Here is a 21,833-nt window from a genome sequence, read left to right on the forward strand (position 1 = left end):
TTATTTAAACATAACTGCTTAGATTGTCAGGAAAGTTTAATAAATGACTTTCAATCATTTATTACCAACTTTTAAAAAAAGAGGTTAACAAATTTTCTATTGTTTGCGCTTACAAAATTATTGCCATACACTAGCGAAGTCAAAAATTGTGACGGTTATCTATGATGAAAACGGCGTTGTCATATAAGTTCTAATTTTTTCAAACTATACAGTTAACCAATGACCCACCAGCGTGAAATTCAAAACATCCATACTGCTCCCTCATTATATCCAGCATAACGCTTGCAGCCGTCTGCGCTATTTCCGAGCGCGATCTAATTCGGGCCAGACAGCGGCGCCGGCGCGCAGCGAAACTTCTTACACGCACTTCACCTTAGCACCAAAAAAAAACTCTTTGATGTGACTTCAATACAATCAGGCTGGAGGAAGCGCGGTAATCAGGAGCCGATGGTCGTAACAAATGAGAATCTAGTCCAGCAAGCTTTCTCACTTGGTCCTTTCATACCACGACATAGAGTTGCTGCCTCTAATGCTAGCCATCACGATGCCCGAATCTAGGAGTAGAGTCAAGTCTCTATGATGCATGACATTCATCCCTACTATTAGTAGGGATGTGTTTATAATTATTTAATAAATGTAAAAATAACTGTGTCTGTCTGACCTTTTCACGCTTCACCCGCTGAACCAATTGAGAGTACATGCATACTTAGTACGATAGCAACAAGCAAATTCTTCGCAGACGGAGTCGCGGACAACAGTTAGTTGTATATATTGCCAAACATGGCTTTATGGTAGTGGTGACGTAAACGGGAGAATGTGGGGGAGGTAATCTGACTAACTGCAAGTACAAATCTAAATCCTTTTTCTCAAAAATGTGCGTACAAGTTGGCATTATTCTTTACATATCAGAAGGTGAAGTGCATAGTTTATGGTCAGCGAAAAATTAAAAAGTTAAAAAGATTGCAGGCGCGCTAGCTCGACAATAATGAATTAGCGCGCCTGCAATCAGTCACATTTTTTTTTAAAGTTAAAAAGGCCATGGAAATGTTGGCACAAGTGGTATACAGCGAAGTCTAATGGCCGGTATCAGATATTTTGTTGGAACTCCGGACTTTTTCTATTGGGTCTAAAATAGCTTGTGGTGTTTTCGGTGGAAAAATACACCTGCAGTTTATTTTTAATGAAAAAAGGCGGGAAAGCATAAGAAAAATATTGGAATAAAATTAAATTTTATAATATATTTTTAAAAAAAGTTTATTCTATTTCAGAATTATTCGCCATTTTTGAGAAAAGCTTTATATTAGTCTCGGCTGGAATAGCAATTGCTGGCTTCGTATTAGTTAAACGGACTCGCAAGCTCGTCCGTTTAATACTCATACTCAGCCAGCAATTGCCTACTTCTAGGCCACGACAATAATCTACTATTACTTTACAAATGAAACAAATTGGATAAGAAATAAAACCACTGTTTGCTTTAAAATAACTTTAGGTTTAAAACCAATATAATTCTACGTTACTTATTGTGGATATTATACAATCCGAACGGCAAGCTTAGATCATTTTAACCATATGAACAACAAAGCATTAAATGTAATTCTTTCACAATACTACTGGGACCAATATATCACTAACGATCAATTCATATAGTGCATGCCACTTCGAATAATTTTTGGGAACATTTCTTGTGGTATTTATTATTCATACATAGTTACGTATTCATTACACCAGACTACGTGATTTTCGTCTATACCTATTTTATCCCGAACTAAAACACAACAGTACTTATTTTGAGATTAATGTGATATCTAATATCGCATATCATATCTTAATTTAATTGGAAATTTTAATAAAATTTTCTTTCAACTAGATACAACGGGACTAAAAGCTAAAAGCCAGTACCTAAATAGTACTTAACTAAACTATAATTATCTGTTCAGGCAATTTCTTTAGCGTATATTAATCAGAATGAAACGAAGTTCTTAATCGCCCTTTAGGTACATTTCAGACGCTTGGTAAATGAGAACTAGGCTGAAAAAAGTGTCCAAATCGGCCCTTTCGGCATTTTTGACACATTCTTGTTGCCTAGCAATCGTAAGGCATTTTACACATTATAAAAAATATCTTGCGAGTGATATAAAGAAAATATCTCGTAATATATAGGTACAACCAATGCGACTGCTTTTCTCATAGGGGGAGGGGGCCATCCATAAAATTTGTCACACCAATTTCGATCAAGATGTGTGACGTAATTTATGGATGAGCACTAAGACGGAAATGTTCTTGTAATGTGCAATTTAAAGGCCTTAGATTTAGCAATGGTTCCATGGATACTTTCAATCGCATTCAGAGTTAAAATGTATTTGCATTATTTGATGACAACTTAGAAAAAGTTGCGGGAAAAAAATAATCTATTATAAAAGCGAAAAGAACTTCGTCATTTTAGAATTACTTTGCATTTTTTATATTAGTCGCATCAATTCTGAAAGAATAGAATACATTATGTACAAGATAAAGTAGATATAAGGAAGCTACGGAAAACTTTAATACCTGAATAAATAAATTCAAAACAATTTATTTGTCCATTTCCACAAAGTATCATACATATTCTTACCCAAACACGTACACAATACACACACACACTTATTAACTAGGTATAGACATTTTGTATTTTGTAATGGTAATACTTATGTACCCTAATAGGATTTTTTTAATTATTACAGATCTAATCAGTATGGATTACTCATATTTACTTCGTTTATGTATTTTACGTATACAAAGTTAATGAATAATGAAATCACAATGAAACCACATTACGCCCTTAAGAAATGTTAAACAGAACGTTCAATAGTTAGTGGAAATTAAAAAGAAACAGTACTGTTAAATAATAAGAGTTTTATTTTTATACCGTACGATAAATACGCTAAATTTTAATAAAGGATTTAGCAGGCTAAGGAAGGACATGTGGCCTCTGTGAAGAATAGTTGAATTTGTAAATGACAATTGTTTGTTGCCTCATTACTAGTAATCACTCCAACTTTCAGCCCTCTATCTTGAACTGTCACAGAGATAATGTCAAAAATGTATTTTTTATAAAAAAAAATCAAGGTCGTTTTTCTCCTAATCCATCGCAGCTTAAGCATGGAAACAAAATCTCAGCTACGTGGTTTGAGTGGGAGTATACCTTACAATTTTATTAATATTTTATAGGTGAAAAACTAAAATAAAAAACGACAATTTATTTTTTGACAGCTTTTTTTAAACAAGTTTTTTTGAAGTTACACACATCATATAAATTGCAAATAGTATTAGCTACTATCATACGACAAACCACACGCTACACTAGCGCCACTAGCGGCGAATTCATTCGCGATAGCCCTCATTCCAACTATTCCTCACAGGGGCCACATGTCCTTCCTTAGCCTGCTAAACCCTTTAATAATAAAAAATAAAACATTTATTTACATCCATCATTAATTTACGTTCGCGTAAAAAGATACTTTATTTTAGTAGTCTATGTACTTAGGTACAGTACTTTCATTCTAGCATGGTGCGGGTGACAGCTGTCAATATCACAGACTAGAGAGTGCAAGTGTCGAAACTTGAGTCGATAAAACTAATAATTTAAAATCTTAATCAAAATTAATGTCATCATTAATCCGATTATTACGCTTATTTTGATGAGAATATAAGTAAAATTCTAGGTGGGAATATTATTAAAACGAAACGATGCATCAAGTGTCACCCGCACCATTCTATAATGAAAGCACTGTCATCATAAAAATTTCCAAACGCTGGGCGTTAAAGTTCGTAAATAATTATATCATAACTGTTCTTTAATTTATCTTTATTTTGTTTCGTCGGATCCATCGCTATTGCATTATATTATATTTAACACCTTGCAAAATAGCTAGGTATTTCTTTTGCAGTTTCAGGGCGTAGACCTCACAGCTATTTATAAAACGTGAATAATTATAAATTCACAAACAATGAATAATACTATATTTATCAAAGCGTTAGCCGACCTATATAAGCAGGAGTGTTCAAGCTGTCATATTCAACAAATATAATATTATTACTGATTTTGTATTAAACTGTACCTACCGTTTGCGAAACGACTCCCTGATTAAGCAGTTAACTGGCTTGTTCAAAATTTATTATGGTCAGCCAAACGACATGACATAACACTGGCACATGAGAATAAAAATATAAAAAGTAGAAAGTGCGAGAGTAAAGTTTAAATTAGAACATTGTTGCTACATTCGCGCATCAAATATATTACGTCAAAAATGAGATTGACACGAAATAAGGGGGTGCCGTTTTTATACTTTACTGTCAGATTCAATCACTGTATAATACAGGACATCATAAAATATTTTCATAATTATTACGTCACGATCCGAACAAATGTCATTCGTCATAAATAATTTGGACAGTCCTGTTGTAAGTGTAGGTAGTTTTCACTCATTTTTCTATTGCATTCGCGGCACGGTTATCCCATTAAAAAACCCAATGCGCAAACAAACCAAACAAATAACTAAAACTATAGGTAAGTATCGACTTGTTCACATTCAGCTATTACATTTGTTTAAAAACATTTTTTTAGTTATAAAATTACAGTATCTAATTCAATTAGATCTGAACATAAATATATGGGTCACTCTAATATCATCTATTAATTATAACACAGTTCTGTAACATTTCATATTAGTTATATATTTTGTTTATAATTATATTTAACTTAATATAAGTAATCTTAATAATATTTTAGACAAAAATCACATAGGCGCCTTTTTATAATTTATGAACAAAAAACAATCAGGTATCTTTGGCTACAGGCTCACTGGGCAAAATCGGGTTAAAATTGAAAAGCTAAATTGTTCAATGTCTTAATTAAGCAAAATGTATGTCGCGATAAATATAATTATGCGTGTATTACTGTTGTTTAAATAAATAACAATTAGGGTAATTGGTACTGGCAAAGCGCTTATCTTGGTCTAAATTGATTTACACATTTTAAAAACCCACTGCTTACTTGCATGCCAGCGTATATTTACTTTAACTTCTAATTAAACCACGCTTCGGCAGTAAACCTAAGTTTACCTAAGTTTTAAGTTAGTTGGTAAGTAGGTAGACAGTCATTTAACGTGTTACCACAAAAAATTAAACGCCTGCATTTAAAAAAAAAATGTTGGTGAATGTGTTTATGAACTTATGTGTTGAACACACGTTCGACGAGTGAGCTTTTGTGCTAACACGGTTGTCGTTTAGGTAGGTTTTCTTTTCGTAGCATACCGTTTTACTATTATGTTAAGGATTAAAGTTTTGTAAAAGTGCTATCAGATCAAGAAGTTCGGTATTCAAGATAATTAGTAAGTATGGTATAGGTAGAGTCATTCACGATGACGCGTGCCGTGGTTCTTATTACAATGTCATTAATGTCTAATTTTGTCAAAATCACGCGTGTTCGTGGATGGCACTAGGTATAAGCGTTAGCTCAGCAAAAAAAGTTTAACTATACTCAACGCCGTATATAGATTCCGAAAAAACTACTCATGTGTTGCCAATAAAATGAAAAAGTTTTGCATCGGTAAGTTTTAACTTTTCAAAATAATGTACATAAGTAATTTATTTATATGTAATTGTAAAGCTAAAATTAAATGCAACTGCATAAATAAATAATTTAAAGTAAATATTACTTTCACCAACAGAATAGATATTTGGTTGAAACTGCTTTGTAGAAGAAAAGCTATGAAAATAAAAAATAAGAAAAGAAAAGAAAAGTTTATATTACAGTGGTAGGTAATAATTCAGGTTTAAACAACATTCGGATACTATTAATCTCATAATTTGCGTACATAGGTATAGGTAGAGTCAGAGACATTCACGATGACGCGTGCCGTGGTTCTTATTACAATGTCATTAATGGCTAATTTTGACAAAATCACGCGTCTTCGTGGATGGCACTAGGTATACTATTTATAAATATTTTTGATATGCACATAAAAATATTGACAACAAATCACGTATGGAAAACTATGGTAAACATGGCGGCCACAGGGTCACCATGACATCTCCAATTGTCACTTCATTCGGCATCTGGGGGGCTACCAAGAAATTCGAAAGTCGAAGTTCGTATCTTATTGTCTCTCTGACTCTCTTATTAAACAACTTATACTCCGTTTAATTTAAGGTTTGAATTAACGGTCAAATTACACACGTTTTTCGATATTTCGAACACAAATGTACTAAAAATACCTACATGCACATTTAGTAGCGTATTTTTTATGTTTTTATTATAGAAGTTCACACAATTTTAAATAGTTCCGTTGTTTCATTTAATAAAGTGTGCAAATTTTACCGTTAAGTATCAAAAGTTAAAATAAATGACGTATAAGCGTCAGCGGGTTGGCAAGTTACGAAGTTCAAATTTTGCACTTCGTAGTATGGCCTGACGTTTGGATTGATCGAATGCTTTCTATACTCGTGGTAATTTTCATTCTTAACTTTTTGTTTCCTGTTATGTTTTCTATTGCCGGTACCCGTAAGGTGTAAATAAAAAAAATATATTATAAGACTATTTTTTATTAATGTGCATGAGTTGGTTACATCTGGAACGTCATAATGATAATGACACTTGTGACAGTGACGTTCGGCCATCTTTGGTAACTTTTTTGGAATCTAAATACGGCGTTGAGTATAGATAAATATTACCGATCAAATTTAAGTTACCTTTATCCATGTCTGAAGATGTAAACCAAATTATAATCGAAAATTTAAATTCCTTCCACCTAAACAGTGTTAAGTGAAATACATCAATCCAAAGAAACAAATTTGGAATCGGGTGTTAGACTTGTAGCATTATTCTGTTTTAATGTACGTAATAAATGGTCAAATAATCAGAATTTTGTTTGGATCTCAAGACTGGTAAAAATAAGATCAGTTTAATAACTTTAAACAGAATAGGTAAGTTTTAGATTAAAAAAAAATTTTTTTTTGATCATTTTACATTTTGTTTATTATATTTCTTTCGTCTTTAAATCTTAATATGCATAGCTGATGAGCGTTTCCGTGACTAGTTGGCGCTAGTATCGTGAGCAAACATAGCACTAGAGCAGGCATTTTGCGGGTTCGTCAGTTGGTAACGTTTACAAAAAAAAATCGAGTTGTCAGTAGAAAGTATTTATACTTAGTATTCAACTCTTTACTTATTAATAGGTACTGTACGATAGGTACAGGTTCCTACGTAGCCGAATGTACTAAAGCCAATATATTTTAAATAAAACAAGTAATATTGAATATTATATAAATATTTTATACATTACATAGGCACATTGTGGGAATATTATAATTAGGTAATATTTTTTCTTAATTTTTGCCAGTACATTTTTACGCATTATGTAGGCAATTTAAGATTGATTTAATTTTGATATTAAGTACATTATTTCGACATAACGGGTAATATGTAGTACTAGGTAATTTATAAATACTTAGTACCGATACTCGTACATTAAAATGTATTTTTTGTAAACGTTACTTATCAACTGACGTGCCCGCAAAATGCCTTCCCTAAGGCTATGTTTGATCGTGAGGTCGGTTTGTCAACTTTGACATAAATTTGCGTTACGTTTGTGATTGGTTCAACAACTAAATGAATCAATCGCAAGCAAGACTGTTACGTCACACAGACGTCATACTCCCTCCATCTAGCAACATTTCGCCTGTCAAGAAACCTTCATTTTAAGCCGTTGTGTCCACTGGAAGTGGGTGAAATGCGACTAGCAAGATTTGACCCACACATACTAAGACACCAAATTGATTAAAAATTTGTATTATGATTAAAGATACACACACACACTTACAGTACAGTATCGTCCAAGGACTGAAGATAGAAATCCCAGGAAGCAATTTCTATACTTAGGCCCTGTGTCACAACTCTATGTGACAAATAGAATCTATTATAGTTTTAGTTCTACCTAGAATAGAACAAAAGAGATTTCAAATTGGAAGGCTAGAATGCAATACGAAATTTATCTCGTAACGTAACGACCTACCGACCCAGGTTAGGAAGAATACCCGGTCAGCAGTATGACTGAATTGTCTTACAGAATAGAAAAGAATTATAACAGAATCGGCAGTTCTGCGGCCGGCCTGATGATAATTTCTGTGAAAGACTACTTGGCACTAATATTGTGAGGTCTGTTTGACAAGACTGTAACGTCAAACGGACCTCACGATATTAACGTCATCTAGCGATATTCCACCAGCCAGAATACCGTCATTAAAGCAAATAGACAGAGTATGCATCACATATTTGTTACATAAAACATTAGGAACTTACCATAGTGGTGAGACAGGCTCTTAGCATGGTCGATGCATATAACATTCAGCATATAGAAACAGCCTGATAGTAGGTATGAAAATTTACGCTGAGATATTCAGTCTTCGGTCCGTACATGTACTATACTTACATTACATACTTATACTTAAAGGTGTAGGGAAATGTATATGTTACGGACTACGGAATAGTTGCATTATATGGTCAACGGCCTTAGTGGTTGTGATGGTAGTTGAAGGTAGCGGCAACATCTGTAAACGAATTTAACCTTCGTAAAGCAGGCGGTTCAGTGCCATGAATAAAACAAAGCTTTATCAATAAATAATAATGTTCTGGTTCAATTTACACCAATTGGCCCAGCCCCAAACTAAGCAAAGCTTGTAGAATGAGTGCTAGACAACGAAGAAATAAACTTACGTAGATAAATATTATATTTAACCATAAACTTATTACATTAACAACTGACGAGTACAAGTAATAAAGCATTCATCAATTCATCATCAGTTAGGATTGCCATATGAAAAAATTAAAAATCCTGACATCACCCTAAAAGTCCTGACATTTCTTGTAACAAAGATTACGCAGTACTACGCTAGCTGCTCGCTATTTATTATTGAGATCTTGTTACCTGTAATTTATCCTATGTTAAACTGCTTTCAAAGAAGTATTATTAATTTTGTTGATTAGTTAATACTTAATTTATCATTTCACTAATAAAAAACGGTGTAATAAATGTCAAAAATCCGGACATGTCTGGACCAATCCTGACGTATGGCAACCCTACATCAGTAGACCCCGTTATCGGACGGAGGTGCAATTTGGTAGCATCAAGTAGCATGACAGTCATGACAGGATGGGTAAAAAATATTTTAAAATACTAACTAAATGCCGATAATTTTTCTTTACCATAATGACAGTCTAAGACAAAATGAACATGACGTATTAACATTTTTAATTTTACTAAATAAAAATAACTTTAATTAAACCCAATATATCTTAGCTCTATTCATTTTTAGAAATGTTTCGTTACGAGTACGTTACTAAGTACGTTACCTAGTATTTAAAAATATTTTTTATCCATCCCTAAAACTGTCAAGCTACCAAATTGCACCTCCGATAACGGGCTCTAATCATGAGTCAACAGTATTTCCTCGTTCCAAGATATTATCGATAGCTTGACATAGACAATCGATATTCGATTATCGAAGCAGCACTAGACACTACTAAAGTGGTTTATCTATGACCTATCTGTAACGACTTGTAGAACGCACACTAATGTTTTCAGCTAAGGGTAACTAAGGGTTTCTTGCCAGAGCAGGATGGTGCAAGCCGCATAATCGACGCGTGCACTTTGTCGAAAAACCGCCGACCAGAACGCTAGTGCGCCCGCAATCTCATTCATTACGAACGATATCCTTTCATTTCCCAATTATTTTTTTACATAGCTATGATTCTATTTATGATTAATTTCAAGACGATTGTGTAGAATTCTATAGGTTGGGTTAGGTTATGTTTATAAAAATCCTGAAACATTTACAGTTTCAGAATAAAATGCATTCGGCCAAATGAAACATTTGTGAAAAAATGTTTTGGTTAGACATTAGTGAAAAAAGTCGTGGTGGCCTAGTGTTCTGAGCTATGGCTTCTCAAGCAGAGAATACTGGATTCAAATCAAACCCGGGTTCCCGCCTCTTGAGTTTTTCGAAATAACATTTGAAATTCACCACGTGCTTTACCGTGAAGGAAAACACCTTAGGAAACCTGCACATACCAGCGAAGCAATTCAATGGTGTGTTAAGTTCCCAATCCACAAAGGGCTTGCGTGGGAACTACGGCCCAAGCCCTCTCATTCTGATGCGGGATTTACACTCTCGCCTCGCGCCTCGTCTCGTATCTCAGCCCGCGGCTCGCGTGATCGATGGTAAACGAGCTTCCTGTTTATACTCCCGTGGCGAGTTCAGTTGTCTTTGAGCTTACAACCTGCGCAGCACAAGGTTCAAACTCGAATGAAGCGAGAGCGCGAATGTAAACACTAAGCTCGCGTTCGTCGCGAGGTCCTTTGACTCGTGCCCAAAAACCGCTCCGGATGCGAGCGCTGCGAGGGGCGAGGCGAGGCGCGCGCGTCTGATCACACTCTCACCTCGTACCTCGCATCGCGCCTCGTCTCGCGACTTGTAAGCGAGTGTAAATGCGGCATGAGAAGTCTGTGCCCTGCCCAGCATTAGGCTGTGATGATGATGATGATGATGGTTAGTACTGACCTGCGGGGCCGTCACGCGAGGTAAGCGCGCACGAGCGCGCGCACGTCGGAGCGGCACAGCGGGCACGACGACAGCGCCGCGCCGCAGCGAGCGCAAGACACCAGGTGTCCGCACGGCAGGAATACCACAGACACCTTTAAATTAAAACTATCATGATACACAGCCATCAATAAATACATATGTAGTGAATAATTCCATCCTATTTTCTAGGAAACGTTCGTACTTGACATCAGGAAACCGTAGGGGAAGGTCGCATCGAGGTAGATTTTTATTTGATTTTTGTTTATACTAAGTACATTTTTTGCGTAGAGGCTATACCGTCTCAGTGTGATAGATTTTCAAGCTCGTAAATAAATGAAGGGTCCACGGAAACAACAAACATGTCTAGTCACCTAAGCAACTTTTTGAGTCATAGCGGTTTGAAAGTTAGTCATCTCATCACGAACAATTACTATGGTTACCATTTCTTGAAAAATAAAAAAATGTAATTTCACCTTCAGTGAAACAAAAATATTTTATATTATTTTCAGATATTCATATTCAATGGTAACTCATAGTACTTCGCAAGCTCTATATTTTAAGAGCTCTAAAATTTTAAAAAAAGGAGACTGACATGTTCTTTCCGTGGACCCTTCAAATAAAGTACTCTATTTACTTAATACACATGTTGTTATTCACTACATCTGTATTCGGGTCACTGACGTATTAATAGTCGAGGCATGCCCGACATGTTTCGAGCCAGTCCGTGGTTCCTTCTCAATGTGACCTTGAAAGGAAAGCCGACCCTGAACTGCGTAAACCGAGAACTAACTAGGTTATTGTAGTGTGCAAGGCTGGTTAGATTAATTTACCAGAATCGTTATTTCAAATGATTTTTTTCCCTCTATGGTTTTTACTGAAGCTAATTTTCACAATCGCGTTTTTTTTATTTTAATCGACACTAAAACAGTGTCGACGGAGCTCCGCGTCCGTGTGAGCTCCACGCTATTTCTGTGTGCTTTTGGCCTTTCGGGCCGATGTAAACTTAACATAACCTAAACCTACCTATGTTTCCGTGTCAATTAAAATTGGGGAAAAACGCGATTGTGAAAATAAGCTTCAGTAAAAAATTATGTTGGGAAAAAAAGCGTTTGAGAAAAAATGCCAATGGAAATTTGGCTACTAGGAAATAACGATTCTGGTAACGGTAGGATTTAAAAAACCCACCCTCTTCTTTTCCTACCTCTTTTTTTCTGTTTTAAACTTATGATAGTAAAGCACTAGAAGCGGCTTCTAAAATAATATCTGTTTATTTCCTTTGGTTAAAAAAAGACGGCATAACGGCATTACATAGGTATATCTGTCACTAACCTCCTGCGGCCCACTTCAAATTTTGTTCAATGAACTTTAACTTTTAAGTCACTTATGTTGAGTGAGTTTAATGTCATATTGCCATAAGTCCTATATAATTATGTATAGCTATACGCTGGGCCGTAGGAGGATAAAATAACAAGAACTTAACAGAGAGTGGTAAAACCGGCCCTTGAGCTTGTAACAAAATACTCACTTCACTATCCATACACACTTTGCACAGCCTAGCTTCCTTCAACTGTCTATTCTCCTCCTCTAACGACAGTGGTCTTTTAACAGGACTGCTTTCTCTCTGCTCTCTGACGTTTGAACTGTCACTGGCGCTGTCAATTTGACAGATGTCGGCGTGTGCTGTTTCTGTCATTTCAGGCAGACTTGACTGTTGGCCGACTTCGTTAGGCGTCCGAGATCGGGATGAAGCTTCTGATTGACTTTGGTCGCGTTCTGATAATGTGATTACACTGAAAGGAAAAAAATATCATCCTTACGTAATGCAGGACATAAAGAAAGTCCTAACAAATTTCCTTACTCATCGACGCACAGCAAAAACTGACTGACTGAATTTACAAGGCAGAAATTCTGTATTGGTAACTCCAATTATATTTTATAACGTAGGCAACGAATAAGGACTGATTTTGCGGAATCAGTTCGAAATAGACCAACAAAGTGACTAAATTTCCCATAATTACATAGTTCATAAGTAAACGCACAATTCACACTGCCAATTTTATTGTATGATAAGGTAAGTCGACAGTAAGAAGTAATTTGTATGAGTACCTAGTCTAGACGCTACGATGGAACATGCGTATCTACATAGGACTGCTAAATCATTACTCTTCCTTTTGGCTTTGCCGTGGTCGGGTAAAAATTTAAACTGATTTAATAAATTATCTAATCTTATGTAAATAAACCGCTATTTTTTCTTGTTGAGTTGGAAACATAATTTAATTCTATTAACTTACCCAGTGGCAGGATTAAACTCTTGTAGCGCTTCGGCGAGTATGTCTCTCGCGAAACGTTGGTTGGGCGCCATGCCCCAACTCTCCTCATTCAGCTGTTCGTTCAGTACTGCGTCGATCAACGCTTCTGAGGACGTGTACGCCACACCTGAAACAAGTGTCATTGAATAATTTTCCCGTAGACCACAATAGGCTAGTGCGTAACGTGTCGACTATTGGGAGGGTGCGAAGTACTAGGTGGGGGTAATGAAATCTATCGCAGCGCTCACGGTGGCCGAAAGTAGAAATAGTTCTGGCTCTGTCATCTGTCATACTCATATGAATCTGTCATTAACAAAGCAATTTGTATAGACTTTAAATACCTAATTTAGGTTATAGATGTTTGTGTTATGATGCGAGCTTGAATTATTGAACACTGTCCCTGTTTTGTTCTTAATTCCTTTACATCTCGGACATGTCCAGCAACAATTTTCCTTATGAAACGGTTTGTGGTTGAAATTTTATATTGAGTGATACCTACTCACAAAATCGGTCTTCAAAATGATACTCATTTTGATCTGAAAACGATATTTCATTTATTAACTAGCGATATAAGAACAATTATATAATTTTACTATTATTCAAAGAAACCAATAAGATAGCTTTATCTTTTCGTTTTACAGTAAAAGTACAACTAAACATGAAGTAAACAAACCCGGACATAACGAAAATAAAACACATTTTTTGAATAAATTTTACTTAAGTACCTCATTTAATTTTAATGACCAAAATGAATTCACAACCTTTTGTCCACCCAAATCACGGTATCACAGTAATTTTGTATTATAAATTTATACGTTATAGGATGGTTATAGGTTTGATTTTGGTCACATTGTCGCGATGAAATTTCAAAACGTCAGAGCAACAGAGTTAGAAAAGTTGCGGACGCTAGGTGGCGCTGATGTCATGCACAGAGCCAATAACATAATAGCTATTGTACAGTACAACTAAGGCCGCGGGTAAAAGCTAGTGACCTATTATTATAATAATAATAAAGCTATAATAGCTGAGCAATTTCAATGTTTTTCTTACCAGTTGTCTGCAACCGCCTCCTGATTGCGCGCCGGACTCGCGCCGCGTCTAAACCCGCCCCTAACGCGACCAACGCCGGGTTACCTTCCATATGCTCTTCGACCTGAAATTAATTGATCATTAAGTGAAAGTGTGTTTGTATGTTTGTCCTTCTTTCACGCCGCAACGGAGCAACGGATCGACGTGATTTTTGGCATAGAGATATATAGTTTATGGGACAAAGAGTGACATCATCATTATCATCATCATCCCAGCCTATATACGTCCCACTGCTGGGCACAGGCCTACTCTCAGAATAAGAGGGCTTGGGCCATAGTTCCCACGAGGGCCCAGTGCGGATTGGGAACTTCGCACGCACCATTGAATCGCTTCGCAGGTTTGTGCAGGTTTCCTCACGAGTTTTCCTTCACCGCAAAGCTCGTGGTAAATTTCAAATCTAATTCCACACAAAGAAAGAGTGACATAGGCTACTTTTTATCACGAAAAAATGCCAGTTCTTGAGGGAACAGCGCGCGATAACCGAATTTCACGCGGACGAACCGACGAGGTCGCGGGCAAAAGCTAGTTCTATATAATAGTTGAGTTATACTTATATATTATAATATAAGTATAGTTAAAACGAGGTTATTCAGACGCAGAAATATTTAAGCAGAAGAGCAGACGCGCGAAAAATTTCGCAAAAAAATAAATAATAATTTACCTTCCAAAATTAGCCTTTATGTTTGAAATGGATTTATTAACGTTATACTTCAATTTTGGGTCACCAATTTACATAATGTGTACCAAATTTGAACCTACATTTGGTCAATTGTTCCAGTATTTCCGGAGCAAAGTGGCTATGACCGACGGACGGACAGACAGACAACGAAGTGATCCTATAAGGGTTCCTCGTGAGGTATGGAACCCTAAGAAAGATTTTAATGAGTAAGTTTTTTTTTTACCTGACTTTCTAAGACAGGGAAGTGAATGCGTGGATTTTGCTGTCTCGCGCTGATAGATCTCTCGGTAGGCAACTGCAAGAAATACAAAATAGAACATTATATTATGCACATCACGAACACCACACAAAATACCATAGTTTATTTGCCTTTGTAGTTAATTAGTTAAATTAGTGTAGGCTTACGGTAGGGTTCGGCGGCGCGCTCCGGTGCTGCGCCACAAAGTCCGCGCCTTTCACAAGTTGCACGAACCCGCACTCGGGGAACCAGCGCGCGTGCTCGGCCCACGGCTCGTCGCCCGCCTCCCATTTGCCGAGCCCGCCGTCGCAGTAGAAACAGCACACCTGCAACAAACGTCAATAACAACCTAAAAATTAATACCTCTAGACATATTTTCTACGGGATACAGACTGCGATTGATGAATTCTCGATATAGCTCTGAGACTGGTGAGAAGCAGTTGAAATTCAGAAACAGACATTTTTGTCGTCTGGAATCCGGTGGCTTTTTTCGTGTCCAAAATTAGCATCTTTGGTTTTACCACAAAAATCTTACAACGCCTATTCTGTATTGTTCGTGTAAGTAAAGTAGACACTGTCAAACGAACAATTAATGTCGCCAAGCCCTAAAATCCTTTATACTTCTGAAATCTCAGGTAGGCGTAAAAAATTTCCTCTTCTAGCCCCTTCAAAGTTTTAAGTCATCCTCAAAATGACAGTTAAAGCGCTAGGCTATAGCGCCAAACACACACAGGATGGCAGCGGGTCGGGAACGGGTCGGGTCGAGAGTGCGACTGCCCTATTTACGTGGCTGTATATGAACAAGATCACACCGCGGCACTCGTGCATAACCCGCCCCGCGCCCAGGCGCGGATCCAGCCCTCAAAAAAGTTGTGGTCACAGCCACCCGAAAATCGGTCAAGTGCGAGTCGGAGTGCGAGCTCGCTCGTCAACAATCATGACTCATAACGACTTTTGAATTTGATTATTTCCTTTTTTCCGTACATCAGGACATTGGCCTATCGGTCACAATAGACCGTGAAAGTGTTACAAGTCTATTAGGGTTGTGGGCATGCCCATCGTGCCCACAACGGTGGATCCGCGCTTGCCCGCGCGCTGATGTCATGTTGTTCATATAAGTACAGCCACGTAAATAGGCTCGTCGCATTCCTGACCCGCACCTGTCCTGTCCTGTCCTGTATTTTGCGCTGAAAGTTCTGTAAGCGGTTACCTGATCATCCTGTCCAGTAAAGAAGAACCCCGCCTCAGCCAAAGCTTGAGGCGCTTGCGGGCGGCCCGCGGGCCACTCCGCGAACGTGGCCAAGCGGCCTGCGAGACTGGCCAGCGAGGGGTGCTGGACCCCGCGCCCGGTCACCGGCACCACCCCTAGGGTTTGGCAGCCCTGGATGCCCCCGCTTGACAGTAGAAGCGCGTTGTGCGTCGCGCCTTCACTAGAACGAGTCAAGGCAACTCTTAAATAGACTACGAGGCTTTGCAGTAGAAACACAAGAACCATTTTGAAATAGCGAAATAAGAATGTTTAAGCGTTTTTCAGGCTATCTAAAAAATTCATCATAGTTTTAGTTATTATTTACCTATGAAGGATTAATTTAACATATAATCATATTTGTAACAAATTAAATTGATTTTCTATCATATTATTGCAAACGGAGAAAGGTCTAATTTTTGTGTAGATTTATGGGTCGATATCTCTCGTATATATAAACCTATATATATATAGATCGGGGATCTCAGAAGCGGCTCCAACGATTTCGATGAAATTTGGTATGTAGGGGGTATGGTTCACGAGCGTTTTGCCCGCCCGTTCCAGTGTGTTATGAATATTGATGCATACGATAACTATTTGGCGTCAACTTCTGATACAAGTAGTTTCTCTATTAAGTGAAGTATTCATCCTTATATTAGTAGAAACGGGTCGTTTGTATTCAGCAATATTCATAACTCATACATAACACACTGGAACGGGCAAAACGCTTGTGAGCCATACCCGGGTTTTCGGAGATGACAAATCGATCTAGCTTGGTCTTCTCTCTGGGAAAACGCTTTTAAAGAGTTTTCGCCCAGGTACTCATATTATCCACTAGGTATTCCTAAAAAGGGTTTAATAAAGCATAATCTTAAGGCTGTGTATCATTGATGCAAAGGGAACTAAAATGAAACTAGTATCTCGCAGGGATAAGGAGTAACAAATTATTTGTGAACTGTTATCACATAACATAACAAGATACACAACGGCCAGTAAAAAGTGTTAGCGACTGTACAGAAGTCTTATTAAACAACATAAATACTCACGACATTGGATTATGTGGAGATTCAACTTGTGGGGTTTGAGGTTGAGATACTGCGGGCGCTACGTTGGCGGCCCTTCCCGTGTTTTGTAGCCGTTGTACGAACTCACATCGAGGGAAGGCTCTGCAGAAAAAGAACTTGGTACCGTAAAGTAATTAGATGCTAACTTGACACAAAAAAAGTGTTAAAATGTGAAGTTTCGTTTAAAAAAAAACGCGCTCAGTGACAAGCAAAAAAAACTACTTCACAGTAACTTTGTCTTTAAACAGTAAAAAAATATTCAAATTCAAATGGGAATCAAAGTTTACCGAATTCAGACAGTCATTATACGATCAAATAAGAACAATCATTGAGTCGGTTCACTGCAGCTGGCGAAGGCAACGACGAACAGACATAAAAAAACAATCTAACTATCTAAATTGAATGGACAAGATCGCATCATCTGACTATCGCGATGTTACGAACCCATCAGATAATTTTTCCACACATAGGATCTTTCCAATTCAATATGAAACAATTTCTGCTTACTATGATATTGTTTCTAACTATTTTTTCACCGAATCAATACGTTGGCGTAGGTTGGCGTTGGTGTACAGTACACCGAACTCGATTATAAAAGTAAGCCATTGTTACTAGGTACTGGACTAATCGCGATGTAAGTATGAGTCAGTAGTAGGTTGCTACATCTATTTATCCTGTGAGTTGAGTAAATGGGTAGTCCCCTGTATCAAAAAAGTTACTATCATATGATAACGAAATTGATTGCTTGCACTTGAACGCACCATAGGACGTCCACCAACGAAATGGACGGATGACCTGGTTAAAGCCGCGGGGTTACGGTGGATGCAGACCGCTTCCAACAACTGAAGCAACTGGAGGTATGTGGGGGAGGCCTATGTCCAACAGTGGACATCCTATGGCTGATACGATGATAATGAAATATGTATAGAAATTAAATGTCAACTTCTAACCTTCGATGGATGTCTATTGGTGATTCTAAGATGCTCAATTGTCTGAATGGAGACAGCTCACCGCCGCACCAGGCACATCGAAGACGGCTTTCTCCAGCATGATAGAAACCAGCATTCACTAGGGATGCAATGGATACCGAGTCATCCTGAAAGATATGAATAAACAATAACACAATCTTTATCAAAAAAATTATAATAGTGGTCTTCATTGACATCCATCCAAATCCTTCCAGCAGTTTTGGCGTGAAGGAGTAACAAACAAACAAACACACACACACACACACACACACACACACACACACGCACGCACGCACGCACGCACGCACGCACGCACGCACGCACGCACGCACGCACGCACGCACGCACGCACGCATTTCTGGATTTTCATTTCTGGTGTACGTACAGTCAAATGCAAAAATAGGTATCTATTCAAACCACTCAAAAATATGTTACTACAGCCTTATTGCGTCGGAATAAGAGTCTGTGGTACATATTTTTGAAACTTTGAATAAGTTCATATTTTTACACTTGACTGTACAATAAAGAGTCATTGTATTGTATTGTATAAATCCTTGAATGAATATAACCAGGGATCATTTACTACACACAACTTCTAAATATAGATGCAGTTAGAACTGATGGACTGTAAAATAAATTAGCAGTATGTGTAAAAATGATACTGAAGCTTTTTATATGGACTTAAGTTTTTCTTATTTTTAAACAGATATTATGATAATTTTCAATAATTTTTATGTTATTCATTTTATTTTACAGTTTTTTTAGGTGTGGAACACAATATTACAATGGAAATAAAGTAAAAACAAAATACAGTCAGAAAATAATCTTCATACGTTAGAACCTGAGGCCGTAGTGTCTAATGCGCTGATGGTTGCAATTGCATTTACCTTCTCTTTCTGCCCTCGTCTTATACCATGTGACAGAAAGAAGTGGTGAAAAGGATTGTCATTCAGAGTATGTTAGACAATATAAGGCCTCTATTTTCTGTATTACTTACTACTTTGGTGTACTTACAATAAACAGTGTCATTGTTGTTGTATTATAAATTATAATCTTGTGTTAGGTATAGGAATTAGCAGGCTGTTTTCCGCAACTCGACGTCTAAGTGCGCCTATTTTGCGTGAAATAATCATGTTAAAAAAAAACAATGTTTACGAAAAACTTATTTTTATCATACTTCATTCAATGGCCATTCCCAGGCTTGGCACCTTGTAACATGAATTCATTATAATTATTATTTTCGGGGAACTCCTTGTGTGATAAATAAAATTAATGAATATTAAGATTTTGTGACTCAATAGTGTAAATAGTGTTTTCCTGTATTCTCCTCTACAAGGTCTATATGGGGGGGTGGATCAAACGAAGACCAAAGGTAGGGGACCTCAGGAGCTACCTAATCGACCCCCATGTATGTCCAGCGATTTTCATTTGTTTCAGAGTTATGAGCATTTTAGTGAAATTTTCAGAAATGTTGGATTTTACATATAATTTCTTAGTGGTAGCTGAACTTTTCAACCTACAACCGTGGGCAACAGCTAGTACAAAATACAAACGACTTACTTTACTAAGAAAAATTGTAACTATAACAGCAGTGCTTTACTAACTGGTAAAATAATACACAGAAGATGACTCAACCTTTTAGGTATATGTGGGAAGAAAAAAAAAACTATGCATTTGCCTCATACTTGAATAATACTAATTCAACATTTTATGTGGGCTGATATGATTTAATACCCTTCTTATCTTAAAGATGAGAAAGGTTAATAATATTGTATCCAACACCTTTGAAGGAGCAATCTTATACAAGGTGTTCATTAAATAACTGAAAACGTCAGACACCCCAAAAATATTTTTTAATTTTAAGTTACTTGATTGCATTTATTTTTGGATATCTTCATTATTTTAAAAGATATTCATGTGTTTCATTAAGCAGGTAATTCTACTTCATTTCTAACTCTACACTCATAATATGTATTTGTCAGTTGCGCTTTGACATTTTTAGAAGAAAATTACATAATTGACAGCAAAACGGCCAGTATTAATTATCGAAAGAAAATTAACGCAGCAATCAATATTCTACTTTCCATAAGCCTTGAGCTTGCTTAGAATCAAATAAAATTTAAACATCAACATCTACAAAAATCAAAATATCTCCTAAACTGTGGCATTTTCAACAGACCCATTATACCTTGGGCTGGCCTGGATTTTTGTATGAAGATATCAGTATTATAGAATTTCGAATCAGAGGCCAAACAGACCATACTTGGGTGGGCCCACTCTATATACGCCTATGCTGGAAAGATGCGGATTAACCTAACGGTTTATGGTGATAACCGAAACTGAGGGATATAGTTAAATATTAAGGGCATTGAAAGTTTGTTAAGAGCGTTTTTTTATCTGTATACAACATACCCGCCAATTAATAAACGACAGCAACCTCAGTGCATCACTCCTATACATTTCGTCTTCATCAGTAGGTGTAGGTCCTAAAGGAGATGTCGAAACATCGACCGCATTCAGAACCGCTGTTGCGGTCTGCTGTGGCAAAACTCGGTCCAAGTCTAGTGGTTCATTATCCGCCAGTTCAGGATTCACCACGAAACGGCAATTCGGCTGCATCCTCTGGTGCCTCAACATCGCTTGATCACCGTAGTTCCACTGCGATATCTTACCACCGCAACTAAAACACTCCACCTCCGTCCCTTGCCCAGTGTAAAAGAATCCAGCCTTAGCTATCCGAATAGGATTCACAGGAGCTTCCGGGGGCCAGTTAGAAAATGTGGCCAATCTATTAGTCTCGGAGTTCATTTTCTAACAGAAAAAAAAACAAAGAGTACCCTGCGCACTTATCACCCTATAATAACTAGCCAAAAACAATTTTATAACTGTTTAATCGGAAAAACTAATTAAATTTCCTATTGGAGGAAAGACAACTCGATTTGCTTTGACTTTTTTTTTAGCTTGAAATTGGCTTGAAAGGAAAGAATGACGAATAGAATAAGTACGTATGACACTTAGGTTTGACATTTCATACTATAAAGTCTTGAACAGACAGACATGCCGTAAAATTCATAAATGTAGCCAGATCATTTTCTTGCGATTGCAAGGCGAATAGTAAAATATTAGGTTTATGAATAGAATAATGTACACACGGCGCCTACTTTGCTTAATACCATCCTATTTTTTAACTTTTTTTTTTTTTCAATGACATACTCGTGTGGGAAAATAGTCATCTTACGAAATACCGACGCAGCCACACGGAATTGAAAAAAAAACCGCTGGATTCGATTCTACCGACAAAATTGGTTTGCCAGCTAGCTACTTGGCTGAAATTCAAATAAATGTAGGTAGTCACGTGCTCAGTGTCAGGATTCGAACTGTGTATTTCCAGTTTAATTCAGACAGAAAGAGAAAGAAACACTACATTTAAATTATAGAAATTGTTTTTTTTATTATTATTTACACAAGAAAAATAAGTCATACAAAATTCTAAAAAAGGTCTAAGTATAAAATAAACAGAAAAAAATATGTAAGTATTCACACTTTACTACCTTATCACGAAACACGAAGTGATAGCAACATGGTAGTGATGCTCTGATAAAAAAAGATGTTAGTCAAGTAGC

At 36.9% G+C, this 21,833-nt stretch overlaps 1 protein-coding gene across 1 annotated transcript; it reads right to left on the reverse strand.

The window, feature by feature from the left end:
• Positions 1-1,238: 1,238 nt before the first annotated feature.
• Positions 1,239-21,240, reverse strand: LOC141436172 (death-associated inhibitor of apoptosis 2-like). The gene is made up of 11 exons (XM_074099053.1): positions 20,623-21,240; positions 18,193-18,338; positions 17,225-17,344; positions 16,143-16,362; positions 15,100-15,258; positions 14,918-14,989; positions 13,977-14,079; positions 12,909-13,053; positions 12,143-12,407; positions 10,597-10,730; positions 1,239-8,586 (listed from the first exon to the last, which is right to left on the reverse strand). The coding sequence occupies exons 1-10, from the start codon at positions 21,016-21,018 to the stop codon at positions 10,608-10,610; spliced, it is 1,749 nt and encodes a 582-aa protein (XP_073955154.1). The 5' UTR covers positions 21,019-21,240; the 3' UTR covers positions 1,239-8,586; positions 10,597-10,607.
• Positions 21,241-21,833: the final 593 nt, after the last annotated feature.

Source organism: Choristoneura fumiferana, chromosome 16 (assembly GCF_025370935.1).
Source record: "Choristoneura fumiferana chromosome 16, NRCan_CFum_1, whole genome shotgun sequence".
In the NCBI taxonomy this organism is placed as follows: Eukaryota; Metazoa; Arthropoda; class Insecta; order Lepidoptera; family Tortricidae; genus Choristoneura; species Choristoneura fumiferana.